General features: G+C 44.7%; 1 protein-coding gene across 2 annotated transcripts in view; it reads left to right on the forward strand.

The window, feature by feature from the left end:
* CDC42BPB (CDC42 binding protein kinase beta) overlaps positions 1 to 19,498 on the forward strand; it is a 53,221-nt gene that overhangs the window by 9,981 nt on the left and 23,742 nt on the right. For both annotated transcript variants that reach the window (XM_069950248.1, XM_069950249.1), the window contains exons 2-18: positions 4,484 to 4,575; positions 5,212 to 5,295; positions 6,147 to 6,242; positions 8,310 to 8,458; positions 9,567 to 9,660; positions 10,578 to 10,778; positions 11,733 to 11,981; positions 13,441 to 13,520; positions 13,702 to 13,868; positions 14,502 to 14,621; positions 14,716 to 14,849; positions 16,019 to 16,261; positions 16,509 to 16,619; positions 17,247 to 17,491; positions 18,064 to 18,169; positions 18,896 to 19,020; positions 19,207 to 19,312. In XM_069950248.1, coding sequence (XP_069806349.1) covers positions 4,484 to 4,575; positions 5,212 to 5,295; positions 6,147 to 6,242; positions 8,310 to 8,458; positions 9,567 to 9,660; positions 10,578 to 10,778; positions 11,733 to 11,981; positions 13,441 to 13,520; positions 13,702 to 13,868; positions 14,502 to 14,621; positions 14,716 to 14,849; positions 16,019 to 16,261; positions 16,509 to 16,619; positions 17,247 to 17,491; positions 18,064 to 18,169; positions 18,896 to 19,020; positions 19,207 to 19,312 — 2,402 coding nt within the window. The remainder of the gene's footprint in view (positions 1 to 4,483; positions 4,576 to 5,211; positions 5,296 to 6,146; positions 6,243 to 8,309; positions 8,459 to 9,566; positions 9,661 to 10,577; positions 10,779 to 11,732; positions 11,982 to 13,440; positions 13,521 to 13,701; positions 13,869 to 14,501; positions 14,622 to 14,715; positions 14,850 to 16,018; positions 16,262 to 16,508; positions 16,620 to 17,246; positions 17,492 to 18,063; positions 18,170 to 18,895; positions 19,021 to 19,206; positions 19,313 to 19,498) is intronic.

The following is a 19,498-nucleotide window of genomic DNA, read 5'->3' on the forward strand; positions in this document are numbered from 1 at the left end:
CCCCTTTAACCCATCGGTACCTGGAGTCCATTTCAAGCTCCACGTGGTTTGTGTTTACAACCATTAATTTACAACCAGATTAATGTGTTACTGTCACTTTAAAATAAAAAAAAAAGTCAAAAGTGGTCAGTCGGGGTCCTGGCGTTTAGTGACTTGCGCAGGAGAATGATTATATGAGTGAAGCTCTCAGCCTCACGCTTCTCCCAGCTCTATCTAGCGCTCTGTGGAAGCTTTTAGCTCTATCAGCCTGCTTGCTGACAGTTTCCATAATCAACTGATAAGCACGCTGTAACCCAGTGAGTAGACAGGGCAGATTTATATGACCGAGGGGTAAGGGGGGGTTTACATCTGAGGAGCCGCTCTGCAGCCTCTGATTCCCGGTAACTGAATGCACTTAGCGTTGTATAGATATGTTACAGTAATCAACCCATCACATGGGAGCCCACTAACTACAACACTCATCGGGTTTCCATCAATGACGGCTTCCGCTTTTCGTGTGAGAGATCCATAGCTGGGGGTCATCAGGGGGTGCCGCTCCTCATAGAGATGTGTAGAAGCCGGCCGTGGGCGTAAGATGCAGGGTACCGCTATATGGCTCACCCTGGCACCGCCGCCCGCAGGCTTATGTTGTATTTCATCTACAAGGGATATCAGATCCAGAAGAGGAAATTCCTGACCCGCGGATCTGTGCCGCGGCATAATGGCCAGGAAGAGGGGAGGAAGCGCCGACCGCCGAAACGCAACGTGCAGCTGCAGCCCGGGGAGCAAACAGGATACTGACATGTGTTATAAGGAAGTGGCCGTATATCTGTCTCCATGGGACGCATGAGAGGAGGCTCATAATGGACCGAGGAGTCACTTAACTCTCTCCCTGCCAGGTTTATCCTTAAACTGTGCACAATAACAACAACCACCATACACTTTCAGAGCATATTTCCTTAGACTAGGGACAGGGAACCTTTGGCTGTACCGCTGATGCTAAACTACAATTCCCATCATGCCCGGACAGCTTAAGCTGTCCGGGCATGATGGAAATTTTAGTTTTGCAAAAGGTTTCCTGTCTGTGCCTTAGACTTTGTCTGCGTCCTCCCAAAAGCATTGTTCAGCCTGAACCTCCTGATTCATGAGTACCAGACTGTAGTGTAGACATATTATCGCCCGGACGACACACTGTGAATATATACAATCTTTGCAGCTGCTGGAAAGTGCTTTGCATAGTATCAATCCTGGAGACATAGACCAGGACCACAGCTTAAGCTTTAACCCCTTCAGGGGAAATAATATGAGGATGTTGGCCCTCGGTTTAGGTCATCGATATGTGGTTACGGCTATACATAGATCTGTATGGTGTGCGGCCTGGGCTGTATGTTCTTTATGTTATGTGGGTAGTGTGTCCTGTTACCTGCGCAGAGATCTCTGTACACATGCCTGTCATGGGCCTGTGCACAGTAATAGCCAGGAACGCTCCCTATACCGCGGCTGGGTGTGTTCCCGGGCCGGGCCTGTCATATATTGACATTTTAAAGAGCAGCTGGTGCGGGCACGCCTAGCCTGAGGAGGCGCCACCATTGTCACGACTCTTCCCATAATAGCCGATATAATGTACAGAGAAAACGTATGAACGCTTCAAATCTGTCCACCTGCATAGCCTCCCCACGTGGAGCAAGCTGTCAGTTCTCTTACTATCTGTATACCTATACACACAGGTGTCCACTGCTAGACCTGCAGACAGCATTTTAGGTGTACTGTGCCTTTAAAAGATCCGCTGAGTCCCAGCGCTTTTGGGCGGAGCCTCGCTGCTCCTTTATCACCTGCTCTGAGTCACTTAACAAATATGAAAAGGAAAATAGTTTTATCATCTTGTTAGAACATGAAAAATGCGATGGATCAGACCCAGCCGTGTATCCTGAGGTCTGAAACCTACAGCCGTGTGATGGGGAGCCATGTACCCCCCAAAGGAGAGAGGGGGCCGTGTGTGTACCAGACCTCACATCTCATCAGTCTCATGAAGGGTTTGTTCACACGCTGCAGATTATCTTCAAATACACAGGGTGTGACAGACCCCAAACATCAGACGCTGCTCCCAGGAAGGAGAAACTGGAGGCGCAGAACCTTCTTATTATCTAGTTTAAAGAAGGTGTTTGATAAAAAGTTTCACCGGACTTCTCCTTTAAGTATTGTATTGCCCCCCTAAAGTTATACAAATCCCCAATATACACTTATTACAGAAAATGATTATAAAGTGCTTTTTTCCCTGCACTTACTACTGCATCAAGGCTTCACTTCCTGGATAACATGGTGATGTCACTTCCTGGATAAAATGGTGATGTCACGACCCGATTCCTAGAGCTGTGTGGGCTGTGGCTGCTGGAGAGGATGATGGCAGAGGGATGCTCAGTGTCCCTCCAGTGCCCTGTGTCCCTCAGTGTCCCTCTGCCATCATCCTCTCCAGTAGCCACAGCCCGCACAGCTCTGGGAGTTGGGTAGTGACATCACCATGTTATCCAGGAAGTAACATCACCATTTTATCGAGGAAGTGACATCACCATGTTATCCAGGAAGTGACATCACCATGTTATCCAGGAAGTGACATCACCATGTTACCCAAGAAGTGAAGCCTTGATGCAGTAGTTAGTGCAGGGAAAAAAGCACTTTTTAAGCATTTCCTGTAGTAAGTGTATATTGGGGATTTGTATAACTTTTGGGGGGCAATGCAATACTTTAAAGTCTGTCATAATGTCAGATCTATTCCTAAATGTATGACGCTGCAAATCTAGAGATTCATGTACAGTATCTCTATTGTCATCTGTACATCACTGCAGCCTCTATTGTTTGCTGATCACACAGATATATGCGTGACCAACTTATAGTACTGCCTCCTATATACAAGAAAATAACTATAATACTGCTCCTATATACAAGAATATACTATAATACTGCCCCCTATATACAAGAATATAACTACTATAATACTGCTCCTATATACAAGAATATAACTGCTATAATACTGCTCCCTATATACAAGAATATAACTACTATAATACTGCTCCTATATACAAGAATATAACTACTATAATACTGCCTGTATATACAAGAATATAACTACCATAATACTGCTCCTATATACAGGGATATAACTACTATAATACTGCTCCTATATACAAGAATATAACTACTATAATACTGCTCCTATATACAAGAATATAACTACTATAATACTGCCTGTATATACAAGTATATAACTGCTATAATACTGCTCCCTATATACAAGAATATAACTACTATAATACTGCTCCTATATACAAGAATATAACTACTATAATACTGCCTGTATATACAAGAATATAACTACCATAATACTGCTCCTATATACAAGAATATAACTACTATAATACTGCTCCTATATACAAGAATATAACTACTATAATACTGCTCCTATATACAAGAATATAACTACTATAATACAGCTCCTATATACAAGAATATAACTACTATAATACTGCTCCCTATATACAAGAATATAACTACTATAATACTGCCCCCTATATGCAAGAATATACTATAATACTGCTCCTATATACAAGAATATAACTACTATAATACTGCTCCCTATATACAAGAAAATAACTGCTATTATACTGCTCCTATATACAAGAAAATAACTGCTATTATACTGCTCCTATATACAAGAATATAACTACATATATGTACTATATATATATAATGTTTGTGTGTAGTTTCTGACTTTCCCATAACCATAAGATACATGGCAGGAGGAGTCGGCTTTCTTCCCTTTCTATTTCCTCATCCACATCACGTTCCTCAGAGCTGTAAACATTCCGATTAGTTTTATGGCGCGGTGCGGTTTAATGATTAAGTCGGTGGTTACTTTGTGCAGGTATCGTGTAACTTCTCCGCCTGCAAATCAGATCAGGTTTTTTTTTTCCTTGATAATTTTTTGTATGAGTTAAATATGTTCTCTCTAGTTGGTGGCTGTCAGGGCATGCTGGGGTTTGTAGGTTCACAGAGGCTACAGGATAAAACACAAGTGATGTTTGCAGGATTATGAGTTGTCCTGATGGCAACTATTTAACAAACTCCATTGTTTCTGTACTTATCAGCTGCTGTATGTCCTGCAGGAAGTGGTATTTTCTTTCCAGTCAGACACAGTGCTGTCTGCTGCCACCTCTGTCCATGTCAGGAACTGTCCAAAGCAGGAAAGATTTACTATATGGATTTGCCACTGATCGGGACAGTTCCAGACATGGACAGAGGTGGCAGCAGAGAGCACTGTGTCAGAATGGAGAGAATACACCACTTCCTGCAGGACATACAGCAGCTGATAAGCACTGGAAGATTGGAGAATTTTTATATAGAAATAAATTAACTTATACTTTTCTCACACCAGTACTTTCTGGAGTACCCTTTTGAGTAGCATGCACATTGGTTTACTAACTTATGAGCATTTCTCTTGTTTTTACAGCAAAACCCTTCACGCAGCTACTGAAGGGGATGCAGCTGCGGCGAGAGGACTTCGAGATCATAAAGGTTATCGGCCGGGGAGCGTTTGGAGAGGTAATTTCATTATTTCGTGTCGAATTGTATTAGCACAATAGCTATAAAGATGTCTATGGCAGATTTTACCGTCATGTTATGCACACGTGTTGTGTCCTAGTGGAGGGGGCAGTCATGGCAGCGGGGTGTAGTCCGGACCCTCACTGGAACATTTCACTCCTCTGAAGGGCCCGCCTAGGAATGTGCAAGTCCAGCAGAGCTGTGTGTGTCTGCCATGAGGACAACGCACTTAACCCCGCGGATTGCCGCATATGTGATGTAACGCTGTGTGCCTGCCTCTTATCACTTGGCTCCACAATACAGCCGAATATTCCCCATGTCTCTGCCAGCTTTCCAGAGTGTTTATGGTTTCTCAAGGACAGCGGAGCTGGAAATTTAAAAAGGGCATGTCCACCTTTTACACACCGTTATACACTTTGTACAGCTGAGCTATATAGAAATGTATTCACTTAAGAACCTTGTATCTTATACTGTATTATACTCCAGAGCTGCACTCACTATTCTGCTGGTAGGGCACCCTGGGAGTTGTAGTTCAGCATTAGCTTAGTATATATGTTAATGTCCTTCCCTCAGCCACTAATTATTGTGAAGACAACCTCTCCCGCACAGCGTTCAGTGTAATATTTGTTTCCTCAGGTCGCTGTGGTGCGAATGAAGAGCACAGAGCGCATCTATGCCATGAAAATCCTCAACAAATGGGAGATGCTCAAAAGAGCAGAGGTAAGTAAACCCCACCCCCCCTTTCGGCTGTATTATAGCGTAAAGTGTCAGTGTCGTGATTTTTTATTTTTTTTTTTTCAGAAATCAATAGTCCAGGCGATTTTAAGAAACTTTGTAATTGGGTTTATTAGGCGAAAAATGCATTTTTATCTTGAAAAAGCAGTTTGAAGCTCTCCCCCCTGTCTTCATTGTTCTCCTATGGAGAGAGCTAAATAAAAGACCAAAACAGGACAACAAAGAGTTAATCTACAAATACCTCACCCTTTATCTCCTCTGACAGTCAGCACTGACCTCTCTGAGCTCTGATTACAGCTGTCACCCAGCTCCGTGCCTGTAATCCTCTGTTATCAGCTTTCTGCTGCCGGCTAACTCCCTCCTTCCTCCTCCCCCCCTCCTCTCTCTATAGACCAGACTGGGGACGTCTGATGCAACAAGTCACAATTTCCTGATTTTTTGCAGTGGATGGAAAAGAGGAGGGAGGGGGGAGGACCTGGGAAAAGGCTTTTTAAATGCAGATATTGGCATATTTGGCTAATAAACCCAATTACAAAGTTTCTTAAAATGGCCTGGACTATTGATTTCTGCAAAGAAAAAAAATATGACAGTGACTCTTTAAAGCAGGGGTGTCAAACTCACAGACCTCAAGCTGTTGAAAAACTACAAATCCCATCATGCCTGGACAGTTAAACATGATGGGACTTATAGTTTTGCAGCAACTTGTGGGCTGTGGTTTTTTGTGTCACCTGTGGGCTTAGTGCTTTCCACCCAGGTATCACAGCCAGTGGTCTATAGTCCATGGTATACAGATATCCACCATGTGTTTCATCCCTTCCTCTTCCTTCCTCTATCAGACGGCCTGCTTCCGGGAGGAGAGGAACGTGCTGGTCTTCGGGGATTGTCAGTGGATCACTACATTACACTACGCCTTCCAGGATGAAAACTATTTGGTAACTTACAGATTTTTTTTATGTTGCTACATGTGGGTCTGCACTGGGAAGAATGGAGAATTCTACCTGCAACATTGTAACAAGATGGTACAACTGGGGGCTGGGGGGGTCGGAGCTATGTTTGGTTGGAGTCAGAAGAATCTGACTTTTTGCTCTTGCAGAAAAAAATGTACCGACTCTGGCTTAAAATAAATCTTTCAAAATTTCATTATTGATTTTTCATATTATTGAGGAACGTTTATGAAATTCATATATTTTTTGTTCTATCAATCTAAGGCCCCTCATTTATAAGAACCAGAAATATAAACCCTTTCTTATATACATTTAATTTCCTCCATATATCAGTAATAAAGCACTGGCCCTGTTAGGTAGAATGGTCGCTATTTGTTTCTGAGCTGGAAGAGCCCATTGTGTGTGGGGGGGATCTGTGCTGTTCTCTTCCTAGATGCTGGATGATTGTATATTAGCAGCAGTGTAATATAGAGAAGGAAGGAGGAGGAGCCATAAGTAGTGTAGTAGTAGTAGTAATAGGTTAACTTTGTCCTCAGTTCCCAGTTTTTCAGTGTGCTGTGGCTGCAGCAGGCTGTGTGTGTGAGGCAGAAATTACCCATTACAAGCAGTCATGTTCTATAACAGAATAAACATTAACAGCTAAAGTTCCTGTTACATTAAAGGGGTATTCTAGGAAAAAACAACTTGTCCCCTATCCACATGATGTGGTAAAAGTAGACGATTGCGGGTATTCCAAATTCTGCCACCCCCGCCGATCTCTTTATTGGGCCCCGGCTTCTGTGTAATGAATGGAGCCACAGGTACGGCACGTGACCCGCGGCTCTATTCATTTATATGGAGCTGACGGAAAAGGGTACAGGGCTCTTCCGGTGTACCTGGCTCTTTCCGTCGCTCCATAGTAATGAATAGAGCTGCAGTTTACATGCCGTAAAAATACAGAGATCAGCTGGCGATACAGAGCTCAGACCCCCATGATCTCCTACTTTTTTTCCTGTTTTTTTCCCCCCCCCTCTTTAAACGATTATCGACTTTACTTGGCTGATCACCACCCATTGAGGACGATAATTTATATGTAATAGGACATGTTAAAGGGCCACGATCAGCCCACATGCACAATGTCAGCTAATGGTGGCCTTTCAACATGTTGAAACATCTCTATGTGTGAAGTAACAGTCTCTTTGTGTAATAAATGACTACAATGGGTAGTCTGGGCAATGTATGGATCGTTTGGGCGGCACCACTGGCTGCTTCCCACTCGTCTGTGTGTGTAATGACAAAGTGCAGTGATCAGGGAAGCGAGCGCTGAGCTGACAGATCAGCATTCGCTTCCTCGTGATCATCAGGCCATGTAGCATAGCAGCTGCCCTCCTTACATGTGTGCTGGTCCTAAGGGGCAATTTAGTTGTAGTCTGAGTTGAAGTTGAAGCCTGATAAAATGCTGGGGTCTAGGCAATTTGTTTCCTCACTCCTGCCCTGGTTATAACTGAAATGAAAGGGGGGTCTTGAATTGTGTTTTTTGGCAACACCTGCAGAAACCTATAGCTGGCGTCCCCTGTCATGGGGGTTCATTATTCTGAAGTTATGGGCTCTAACTGCTGTATGTAATCGTATCAGGGACCACTATTGTGTTATTCTTGCTTACCCCATTTTAAAGGTGTTATCATTAGAGATGAGCAAACCGGGTTCGTGTTCGAGTCCATCCGAACCTGAACGATCGGCGTTTGATTAGCAGCGGCTGCTGAACTTGGATAAAGCTCTAAGGTTGTCTGGAAAACATGGATACAGCCAGTGACTATATCCATGATTTCCACATAGCCTTAGGGCTTTATCCAACTTCAGCAGCCACCGCTAATCAAATGCCGAAAGTTCGGGTTCGGATGGACTCGAGGTTCACTCATCTCTAGTTATCACCCTTTAACCAAAACAATAGGAGCATGATGGCATTACTTACTATCAATATAATGAGAATATCCATGAACAGGACCTTTTAATGTTTAGATTGTTTTATGTTCTTAGTATTTATGTGTCTTTCTGTGTCTTTTTTTTCCCCCCCAGTATTTAGTTATGGATTACTATGTAGGAGGGGACCTTCTAACACTTCTCAGTAAGTTTGAGGACCGCCTCCCTGAAGACATGGCCAAGTTTTATCTGGCAGAGATGGTGCTCGCTATACACTCCATTCATCAGCTGCATTATGTGCACAGGTAAAGACGATAGAATAACCGAGAATACTGGAAAATGTGCATCTCCGCCTCTGATCATCACCGCACAGATCATGTATGGAGGGGGTCTGCATACAGGGCATAGTCCATATATACATATATTACATTGCTACTCTACTCCAGAGCTGTACCCATTGTTCTGCTGGTGGGGTCACTGTGTATATACATTACATTACTTATCCTGTACTGATCCTGTATTATACTCCAGAGCTGCACTCACTATTCTGCTGGTGAGGTCACTGTGTACATACATTACTATCTGGTGCAAGTCACTAGAACAAGCCCTGTGCAGACGCTGAACAAGTTGTGAATGCTGTTAGGTGACTTATATCCCTGGACTGTGAATCAGCTTTTATAGCCGTCGTCCTCCCCCCATGACTCTTTGCTCAGCACAGTTATGGGTTTATTAGCTCCTGGGGAGGGTTGCATTCTTCTGCTGTATTATGCTTGCTCATCTTCCTGCTGCCCCCTCACCCTTTAGTGTATTTATAGGCTTCCTATCACAGCGGCAGGGCTCAGTGTGAGGTCAGAGCCAGTAAGGGATGCGGAGGCTGTGTCTGTACCCTGAGCTGTATAGGCTGTGGACAGTGACCTCCGGGCCCCTGTACTGTGCGGGGATCTTCAGTGATGCATTACTCCGCCGTCTCCTTCTCTCCGCCCACGCGGCTACTTATTCCGGAAAATCTTCTTGTAGACCTCTCAGTCAATATTTGCACTAGCCGCCTGTTTTTATTTTGCAATGCCAGAAGCCGTGTAGACGGCCAAGCGTCGTCACTGACCGCATTCCTCAGGCCGCTTTAACGCTTTCTGTGCAGTTTTACACGGTTGTTTTATTCTGCCTAAAGGGACAGTACCCTAACAACGGCAGCTTTATGACAGCAGTACACACAGCAGTGGGACCAGTACACAGGCATCTTACCCCCAGCTGCTGCACAACTACATTTCCCATCATAACTGGACTGCCAAAGCTTTTAGTGATGGGGATTGTAGTTCTGCAGCAGCTGCAGTTTTGGTACCTGTGGACCAGAGGACCTGTCAGTAGAAACTGGTAGGACATATCATCCTTATGCTGTCTCTCTTCTGTCCCCAGGGATATCAAGCCTGATAACATCCTCCTGGACATGAACGGCCATATTCGCCTAGCAGACTTTGGGTCATGTTTAAAGATGAATGATGATGGCACGGTAAGTACCATATACCATCAGGTGGAAATACCCCTTTAAAGCGTCACTGACAGTTCAGAAAACTTTCGACGTGCCAAAAGTTTTGATTGGTCCAGGTTTGAGTGTTTAGACCCTTACCGATCAAAACTTTTGACATGTCTGTATGACATGTCAAAAGTTTTCTGAAGTGACAGTGACGCTTTAAAGCACTGCTTCCCGACCTTTTCCACCTCGGGGCACCCCTTGGAAATAAAAAATTACTCGGGGCACCCCTACTAAATAATGTTCTACAAAATAAGAAAACCGTCATTCAGTGACTCACAGGTGACGTCTTCTTTGATCTGAGGCCTTACTTTCCCTTTTCCTATCCATCCGGACCAGACCACCATGATTTCTTCCAGCTACGTTTCATCTCTTCCGAACCTGCGGGACAAACATCTTAGGCTCCGCACATTTCTAGCAACTTCCTTTCCTTTCTCCCTCCTATAGGCTCCCATAGTAACTGTGCAGTTTGGTGTTATTTGCAGTAAAGCGAGTAGAAATGTGGGATGCCCCCTGTATGTAGGATCCCCTGCTGTGTCCTCATATGCTGTGTCCTCATATGCTGTGTCCTCATATGCTGTGTCCTCATATGCTGTGTCCTCATATGCTGTGTCCTCATAATAATGCCCTTAGCTGTGTACCCCCATACAATAGTAATGCCCCCAGATGTGCCCCCATGCAATAATAATGCCCCCATGCTTAAAGTCACAGTGACAATTCCCATTGTGATCTCGGCACCCCTGGCTGGTTCTTCCAGCACCCCGGTTGGGAAACACTGCTTTAAAGGGATTATCCAGGATTAGAGAAATTACAGCACTACCCCTGTCCTCAGGTTGTGTGCGGTTTTACAATTCAAGACCCTTTTAATATGATCTGTTCTCGCCTTTCATATACAGGTGCAGTCTTCTGTGGCAGTGGGGACCCCCGACTACATCTCCCCGGAAATCTTGCAGGCTATGGAAGATGGGATGGGGAAATACGGACCTGAGTGCGACTGGTGGTCTCTGGGCGTTTGTATGTACGAGATGTTATATGGAGAAACCCCCTTCTATGCTGAGTCTCTGGTGGAGACTTATGGAAAGATCATGAACCATGAGGTGAGCAGTAATCCCTGTTATCACGTCCTCTGCTCCAGTTATGTCGCCTTCATTACCCAGCATGCGCCTTATTGTGAACACGCAACCAGGGCTTGCTGGGAGTTGTAGTTTCCCAGGCTTTATTATTACTATTCAGCATTGCAGGTGCTTTGGGCATGCTTCTCCAGTGTCATTCCTAGCTGGAGGTATAATGAAAATTCATCAATTTTAGGCCCTGACTTCACTATCTGGCAGTGACCAGCCTGTTTTCTGGCTTATCTCACTTACAGTATTCTGTGTAGCCGACCTCCTGCTAGATTTTACTAGTCTGTATTATATTATCCTAAATGGATGATTAATTCAGTGTGTCTGTGATGAAGCTGCTGTGATCTAATAAATGGCGGCTTCCTGCGAGTCATGGCAGCGCTCCAACCCCCTGTAAATACAGTGTCTGTGGCGCCCGCTCACCCTGTCCTGACTATCACTGTGCTAGCTAACAGAGTATCACTATGTGGTGCCTATAATTTACACTACTTGGGCCTTATTCACACGTCCCGTAAAGTTGTCCATAATTACGCATCCGTAATCTCTGTTTAATTTAGAGCACATTGATTTATAATGGGCTTTTCACACAGTTCAAGTCCGTAATCTGTTCCATAAAAGAAAAAGGACATGTCCTAGTTCGTATTGTGATTGCAGTACGAATTACTAACCGAAGTCTGGGATCAGTATTTTTTACGGCCGTCAAGGATGTGACATCGGTTACATCCGCAAAAAAACACAGATCTAATCTATGCAAACTAGTCACAGAAAAATCACTGAATGTGTGAATGAGGGCTAACTATATGTGGTTGTATAAATAGTTTTACATGTTCATTATTCCGGTATCTACTTGCGGTCTCACAATGTGACACCTTCATCCCTGTACACCTAACGTTCAGGACATCCTCCGTGATCCCCCTTTTCCTTTTCCAGGAGAGATTCCAGTTCCCGTCTCACATCGCTGATGTGTCAGAAATCGCCAAGGATCTGATCCAGAGGTTGATCTGCAGCCGAGAGCGCAGACTGGGACAGAACGGAATAGACGACTTTAAGACGCACCAATTTTTTGAAGGGATCGACTGGGAGAATATCCGGAACATGGAGGCTCCTTACATCCCTGACGTCAGCAGTCCTTCCGACACGTCCAACTTTGATGTGGATGACGACATCCTCCGGAATCCCGTAAGCGAGATGTCAATGTGATATGGGTTTAAAGTGGTTCTCCTCTTCCCTTATTGTGATGAGGTTATAGGACCCATCTAACAGGTGTTGTCCAGCTTTGACTTTCCAGGAATGATGAGAATTGTAGTTTTATAACAGCTAAAGGGCCAATGTTGTATTACATTTTTTATTTTTTTGCAGAAATCAATAGTCCAGGTGATTTTAAGAAACTTTGTAATTGGGTTTATTAGGTAAATATGCCATTATCTGCATTCAAAAAGACGTTCCCCAGGTTCCCCCGTCAGGAAATCTCGATTCTTTTACATCAGACGTGCCCCTGTCTGTTCTATTGAGAGGGGTGGGGGGAGGACAAAGAATTGCACAGTGGGAGCTCTATGAAAGCCTGTATTTAGAGGTCACTGCTGACTTCAGAGGAGATAGCCCAGTGATGTAGCTGTAAATTAAAGCGACTCTGTACCCACAATCTGACACCCCCCCCCCAACCACTTGTACCTTCAGATAGCTGCTTTTAATCCAAGGTCTATCCTGCGGGTCGTTCAGCAGGTGATGCAGTTATTTTCCTAAAAAAACACTTTTAAACTTGCAGCCCGTGCCAAACGTAAGTATCTGTGCCCTAACTTTGCACCACCCCTCCGTCCCTCCTACCCACCCTCTTCTTCATTAGGAATGCAGCCAGCCCATGTACTGTGCTGCCACAGGTGGGGAATAGGAGGCAATCGGCCTGGAGCATTCCTAATGATGAGGAGGGACGGAGGGGTGGTGCAAAGTTAGGGCACAGATATTTTAAAAGTTCAAAAGTATTTTTATAGGACAAAAACTGCATCACCTGCCGAACAGACCGCAGGACAGATTTTGGATTAAAAGCAGCTATCTGAAGGTACAAGTGGTTTGGGGGGGGGGGTCAGATTGTGGGTACAGAGTCACTTTAACTCTTTGTTGTCCTGTTTTGGTGCCTCATCTCCCTCAACCCCTCCCCTCTCCATAAGAGAACCATGAAGACAGAGAGGAGAGCTTCAAACTGCTTTTTCATGATAAGAATACATTTTTCGGCTAATAAACCCAAGTACAAAGTTTCTTAAAACTGCCTGTACTATTGATTTCTGCCAAAAAAAATAATTTTTAAAGGGCAGTGACACTTTAACCCTACAGGGCTATTCATATATTATTACAGTGTGACCTAGCCTTATTATGCTAATGTTGAACCACTTTACTGATCTTGGAGAACAGGCTAGAGAGAGTGCAGAAATATACTCTTTTTATTATTTATAGTTATAATCACTTCTGTAGTAGAAGTCTTCTTCCAATTCTCTATATTTCAGGTGAGCTTATACGCAGCAGCCAGTCAGGCACAGCTGCAATGTAAAGCACAGTGGGGGGACAGAGCTACAGCCTATGGTGGATTCCACACAACCTTAGACAATGTAGATGTTCTTATACTTATGTACTTTATTCTTTACAGGAAATGGTCCCCCCGAGTACACACAGTGGATTTTCAGGGTTTCACCTACCTTTCGTTGGATTCACATACACAACTGACAGGTAAAACGTGCTTATGAGGGATATCTACATTCATCAGCTCCTAAACGTGATCATAAGGGGGCGCACTGATTGTAAGACACTGTTACCCCCAAGGCAGAATCATGGTGGTAATTTGGATGTTGCTTTGCAGACTGTCACATGCTTCCTATTATCCTGGTCCAATCACTTTTGTGTCTTGCAGCTGTTTTTCTGACCGAGGCTCCATAAAGGACATCATCCACACAAACGCCGTGACCAAAGACGAAGACGTGCAGCGCGGCCTGGAGAACAGCCTGCAGATCGATGCCTATGAGCGCAGGATACGAAGGCTGGAGCAAGAGAAGCTGGAGCTCAATAGGAAGCTGCAGGGTGAGTGTCATAGTAGAGATCTTCAGGAAAGTCATCTTTTAAGTGTATCCCAGGACAACACTGTCCTCCTTCGTAGTCCTTTAAAAGGATTTCAGCTATGGGTTGTCTGGTATTGCTACTCATCTATATTAAATGGTCGGGCTACAATACCGCACACAACCTGTGAACAAGTATCGTTCTGTAACAGCTGGAGAGCCCCAGGATGGGGGGCAGTGTCCCATAATAGCAAATCTGCAATGTGGGGCATGATGGGAGTTGTAGTTTTACGAAAACTGAAGAGCCACAGGTTGAAGCGTATGCCCTGATGGGGGGGGTTACTGCCGTAACCGGTCAGCATATAGTTTAAGTGCAGCCAGACACTGAGACTCCTCTAGCACCAGAAGTAAAGGTTCCTGTTGTAATCTCAGTGCTCCTGAGCTCAGAGAGACAATAGTCTTAGCTTCTGAGCCTCTGTACAGCCTGACTCCTGTAACCAGTCTGATCAGGCAGCTGGCCACGTAGGTAAGAGCAAGGCCACGTATTTCACCCAGCTGTAACTTATGATCATATTGGTTCTCAGGAATGAGACTGGGTCAGGTCAACATGTCAGAAGATTTTAGAGTCGACACTTACACATTATGTTTCACCTTTCAGAATCCACACAGACAGTCCAGTCCCTCCAGGGCTCCAGCCGACCAATGGGAACCCTAAACCGCGACAAGGAAATACGGAAACTGAATGATGAAATCGAGCGCTTAAAGAATAAGATATCAGGTACCCCCGTTACCCAGCGATGATCATGTGACCGTTTAATCTCCTACACATAACAAATCAGTCTTATTCCATTGTAAAATGTATTTATTTTAAGATTCAAATCGGATAGAGCGTCAGCTGGAAGACGCCGTTACTTTACGGCAGCAAGTAGAAGATTTTGCAAACAAGATCAAAAGCCTGGAGAGACAGCAGCGGACCTTGAAACAGGAGAGGGACGATCTGCAGAAGGTGATGACGCGAGTCCATGTGTGCATAACATCCCTGCCTGACACTGCTGGATTATTGGAATGATTGGCTGTGTAACATTGACCATACAGAGTAGTGTACAGTGAGCTGAACCTGCCAGTTTCTGCAGGATCAGCTGATCATCTAATATGTATGCTCCCAAGATGAAGTCCTTTGTGTTTCTGAGGTCTGGCAGCGGTCATATCCCGTTTTCCTCCATACAGAATACATGAATATTCAGCTGATTTGTCTATACAGTTAGCTATACCACCAAAGCCATAATGTATTGCCGGTTATTGGCAGAGAGGATTTCTTCCTCCAGAGGCGGCCAGCCTTGCGTAAGCCTCACATCTGTCCTCCAGGCCTGTCATGTGCCTGTGCGGGAGGAAAAGGTGAAACCTATTGAGCAATATTTCTTTAAACGTCTCCTGGAAAACACTACTGTAAGTCATCAACATTCCCAGATTTAGAGGCCTCAGAGAATGGCGTTAGTTTCCCCGGGTTCTGTCTGTATAAATAGATTTGTGAATTTAATAGTAGAATTGCAGTAAAGTGAACACCATAAAATGACGAAAATCAGAATGCAGGATTCATGGATAAGCCGCAATAGAGAGAGCTCCCCCTTTTGGTGTTGGAGCCTATAAAGCACTAGGGCTGTTTTGAGGAGGGGGTTGACGGTCTGCTAGGTTACCTTGTTCATAGCAGGATGTAGAAGCCCTGGTTTTGACGTGAACCTGTTTGATGACAAATTTGCAGCAACCAGAAAACACTGACTTGTGTTTATCCGTCTAACCACAAATATGCACCCATTGTCTAACTTTACGAGTCGACGTCTTTGTTCTCTGAGCTTGGCGTAATACATTGTTTTACAATGCTGGGCCCGGTAACTGGAATCTTCCTATATGATACAGTCACATATCCTGGTATGTTGCTGCCTGACCTGACCCTGTGCCGGAAGTCTACATCACATAGGCAGCACATTGAATCACGCCAGCAGTGTAAAGCATGGAGGATCTTTTGTGATTGCCATAGCTATGTCTTAGTTCATATGTATCACATGACAATACACGTCCTCTTCCAGATAATGTTCTAGATGTGACCATATCACCAAAGGAAAGGAATGCAATGCAGTATTATATAGGGATTTACAGTCTATTCTTCTCCATTTACAGCAACACGCTGAAGCCCAGGAGAGGCTGAAGTGTCAGACCAAGGAGCTGAAGGACGCACACCAGCAGAGGAAGTTCGCCCTGCAAGAGTTCTCCGAGCTCAACGACGAGATGGCCAACCTCCGCTCCCAGAAACAGAAGCTTACCCGACAGCTGCGGGACAAGGAGGAGGAACTGGAAGTCGTCATGCAGAAACTGGACTCCATGCGCCAGGAACTGCGCAAGTCTGAGAAGGCCAGGAAAGAGGTGAATAGTTTTATAGTCTTACCATAAGCTTTGAGGGTGCTGGGGTCCACACTGTATTCTAGAACAAAGCCATTCCTGATCTAGTACTTCTCTGATACCGCAACACAAACCCATTCACGTCAATGGGTTGTACTGCATTGCCCATGAAATTCAACTCAGTGGTCGGGCCCACTAGCTCATATATTGTCTGTGTTTATAGTAGAAAAGAATGAGGCATCAAGTAATTTTCATGTAATTTTATTGGCAGCTGGAAGTACAACTTGAAGATGCCAGTGCCGAGGCCTCGAAGGAGCGCAAATTGCGGGAACACAGTGACAACTTTTCCAAACAGCTGGAAGGTGAACTGGAGGCTCTGAAGGTACCAGCCCTATTTCTGTCTTAAAGGGGAAGAAGCATCTAACCTTCTAATATGTTTATCGCCTTGTGCGTTATAGCAAGTTTTTTAGCTTCATCCGCGATTATGGGGCCTTTGTAGTTTCATTCATTTGCTAATGCGACAGCTTGGTGTGCTGGGGGTTGAATAACCCCGGCCGCGCCGTCTCTTCTAATGAATATTCATCCAGCAATCTGCAGTGATGAGTGCTGGAGTGAATCCCCAAAAACTGCACTAAGGATGACGTAAGAAACTAGGCTTCAGCTCCTGAACTGGAGACAACAGTCGTGCTGTCTCTGGAAGAAAGCAGCTATGTTTAACGCTGAATAACCCCTTTAAGTGATTCTAATGTTTCCCTTTAAGATGCTCTTATAATCCATGCAGTATATTGCTGTAATATGAACACACTGGGCAATCGCAGCAGTGACATCACTATGGATGATGCATCACCATGAGCTATTGGCCGTGTCTTCACCTAACTCTTCAGTTGCATTGATTTGTATGGTCAGCGGTGCCTTTGAGGATTGAATACAATTGTCAGTGCATGTGATACATTGTGATTTGTGATACACACCCTGGGTTTTGCTATAGAAGCCGATCTCTTGTGTTTAGTTGAAGCAGGGTGGTCGCACACCGGGAGTCACGCTGGAGCACCAGCAGGAGCTGTCCAAAGTGAAAACCGAGCTGGAGAAGAAGATCTTGTATTACGAGGAAGAGTTGTTACGGCGAGAGACCTCACACTCATTAGAGATAAAGAACATAAAGAAGGCGATCCACGACTCTGAGAGTCAGCAGCTCGCCCTGCAGAAGGAGATTCTCATGTTGAAGGATAAGCTGGAGAAAGCGAAACGGGAGAGGTGAGACCTTGCCGGATGCACGATCATGCTGTGTACTATGCCACTGTGGTCTGCTGATGTCACTTAGTAGAATTTATTACATGCTTGCTTTTATATATTTTTAAAATACCAACCTGGTCTAAATGTGCCCATTAGTAAGGGTGATGTCTGCTGCTTCTTAGGAGTAACACATCACATAGATCAATGGCCAGTGGTTATACAAATGTTGCAGAACTACAACTCCCAGCATGCCCTTAGTTGCAGTTTTGCAACAGAGTGGTACAAGTAGGAGACCACTGATCCTGGCCAAAAATGCATGTCACCAGAGGGGTCAGCCAGCAGTTATTAAAGGGTTTATCCAGCGCTACAAAAACGTGGCCAATTTTCCTCCTCTCTTGTCTCCAGTTCAGGTGTGGTTTGCAATTAAGCTCCATTTACTTCAATGGAACTGCGTTCCAAACTGGAGACGAGAGGGGGAAAAGTGGCCATGTTTTTGTATAACCTCTTTAATTGTCTATGGTTGGGCCCGTTTTGCAGAAACTTGATGACCTTTGCCACCTATCCATATAAGAACGCTCTTCTCTGTTTCCCAGGCAAACCGAGATGGAAGAAGCTGTCGGTACAGTGAAGGAAAAATATGAAAGAGAACGAACCATTCTTCTGGAAGAGAACAAGAAGTTTTCTACAGAGAACGAGAGAGTAAGTCAACCTAAAGGTTTTCCATTATGTTAGGGTTAATAGAGGTGGTAGGAGTCCTTACTCAGGACCATGTCTATTAACCAGATGGAGGGCAGCTACAAAGCTGCAAATCCTTTGGAGGACCCAGCATATGGGTGCATTACACAGATAAGCTCATTGGTTTAAATGGGTGGTGTGTAATCCTTCATTTCTCCTGTGGGGGCACTGCAGGGATATTAAATAAATACCGCTATGTTCTACCATAGATTATAAGTAAAGCCCCATTTATACAGGCTGATTATTGGCAGGTAGAAACGTTCCTTTGGCTGATAATCGTCTGTGTAAAAGTGTCAGTGGTCAGCTGAGGAGAGAGAAAATGCCCACTTGTTGGCTAATAGCATCTTTTCTGCAAGCGGTAAAAATTTATCATTATTGACCGCACATCTTGGGATGTCCAGCTGATAGTGATACGATACAGCACAGTGATAGTTCATGCATATCCCTCATTGGCGCTTGCTTGCGTCCTTGCACAGCCCCATGTTAGGCAGTGTAACAAGACCCAAACCAATGGGGTTTCCAGCAACAGGACATCCCATGATCTGTTTATTGTCATGGAGGGAAAACCCTTGTTAGGGGATTTTCTCATCCATTTGCACTGAGGATATCTGCCCCCTGAATTCAGTCATCTTCTCAGGCTCCTATACCGGTGACACTTCCGCTAACTCTGTTTTGCTGTAATTTTTCCAGCTTTGCTCCTTTGTGGATAAGCTAACTGCACAGAACAGACAAATGGAGGACGAGCTACAAGACCTGACAACCAAGAAGGAATCGGTGGCTCACTGGGAAGCTCAGATTGCGGAGATCATCCAGTGGTAGGCGACCTTTTATGTTCCGTCCACCTCCAGGAGAGGGCGCACTGCTTCCTGCACTTATCACAGGAAGTAGCTAACTTCTCCTTGTCTGGTTTTCATAAAAACTATCATGGCTCTTATAAGATTTGGGATTACTATTGTGTTCCCCGCACAATCCCTAAGTATATGTGGCTCTTTATTTTCCAGGGTAAGCGACGAGAAGGACGCCCGGGGTTATCTGCAGGCCTTGGCATCCAAGATGACGGAAGAACTGGAGACTCTGAGAAGCTCCAGCCTGGGCTCCAGGACGCTGGTGAGTGCTAGAATTCCTGGCAGCGTCTCCGCTGGGATTCTGTCTGCGTTTTAAATATTTTCCATATCATTGAATTATAGTTGTACGTCCATCCCATGACCCAATGCTGGGATGCTGAGAACAAAGGGGCTGGCTTAGTACTGCGTCCCCTTAGGTTTCTTGATGCGTCGGCAATGCAGCACAGAG

This window comes from Dendropsophus ebraccatus, chromosome 13, assembly GCF_027789765.1.
Source record: "Dendropsophus ebraccatus isolate aDenEbr1 chromosome 13, aDenEbr1.pat, whole genome shotgun sequence".
Lineage (NCBI taxonomy): Eukaryota > Metazoa > Chordata > Amphibia > Anura > Hylidae > Dendropsophus > Dendropsophus ebraccatus.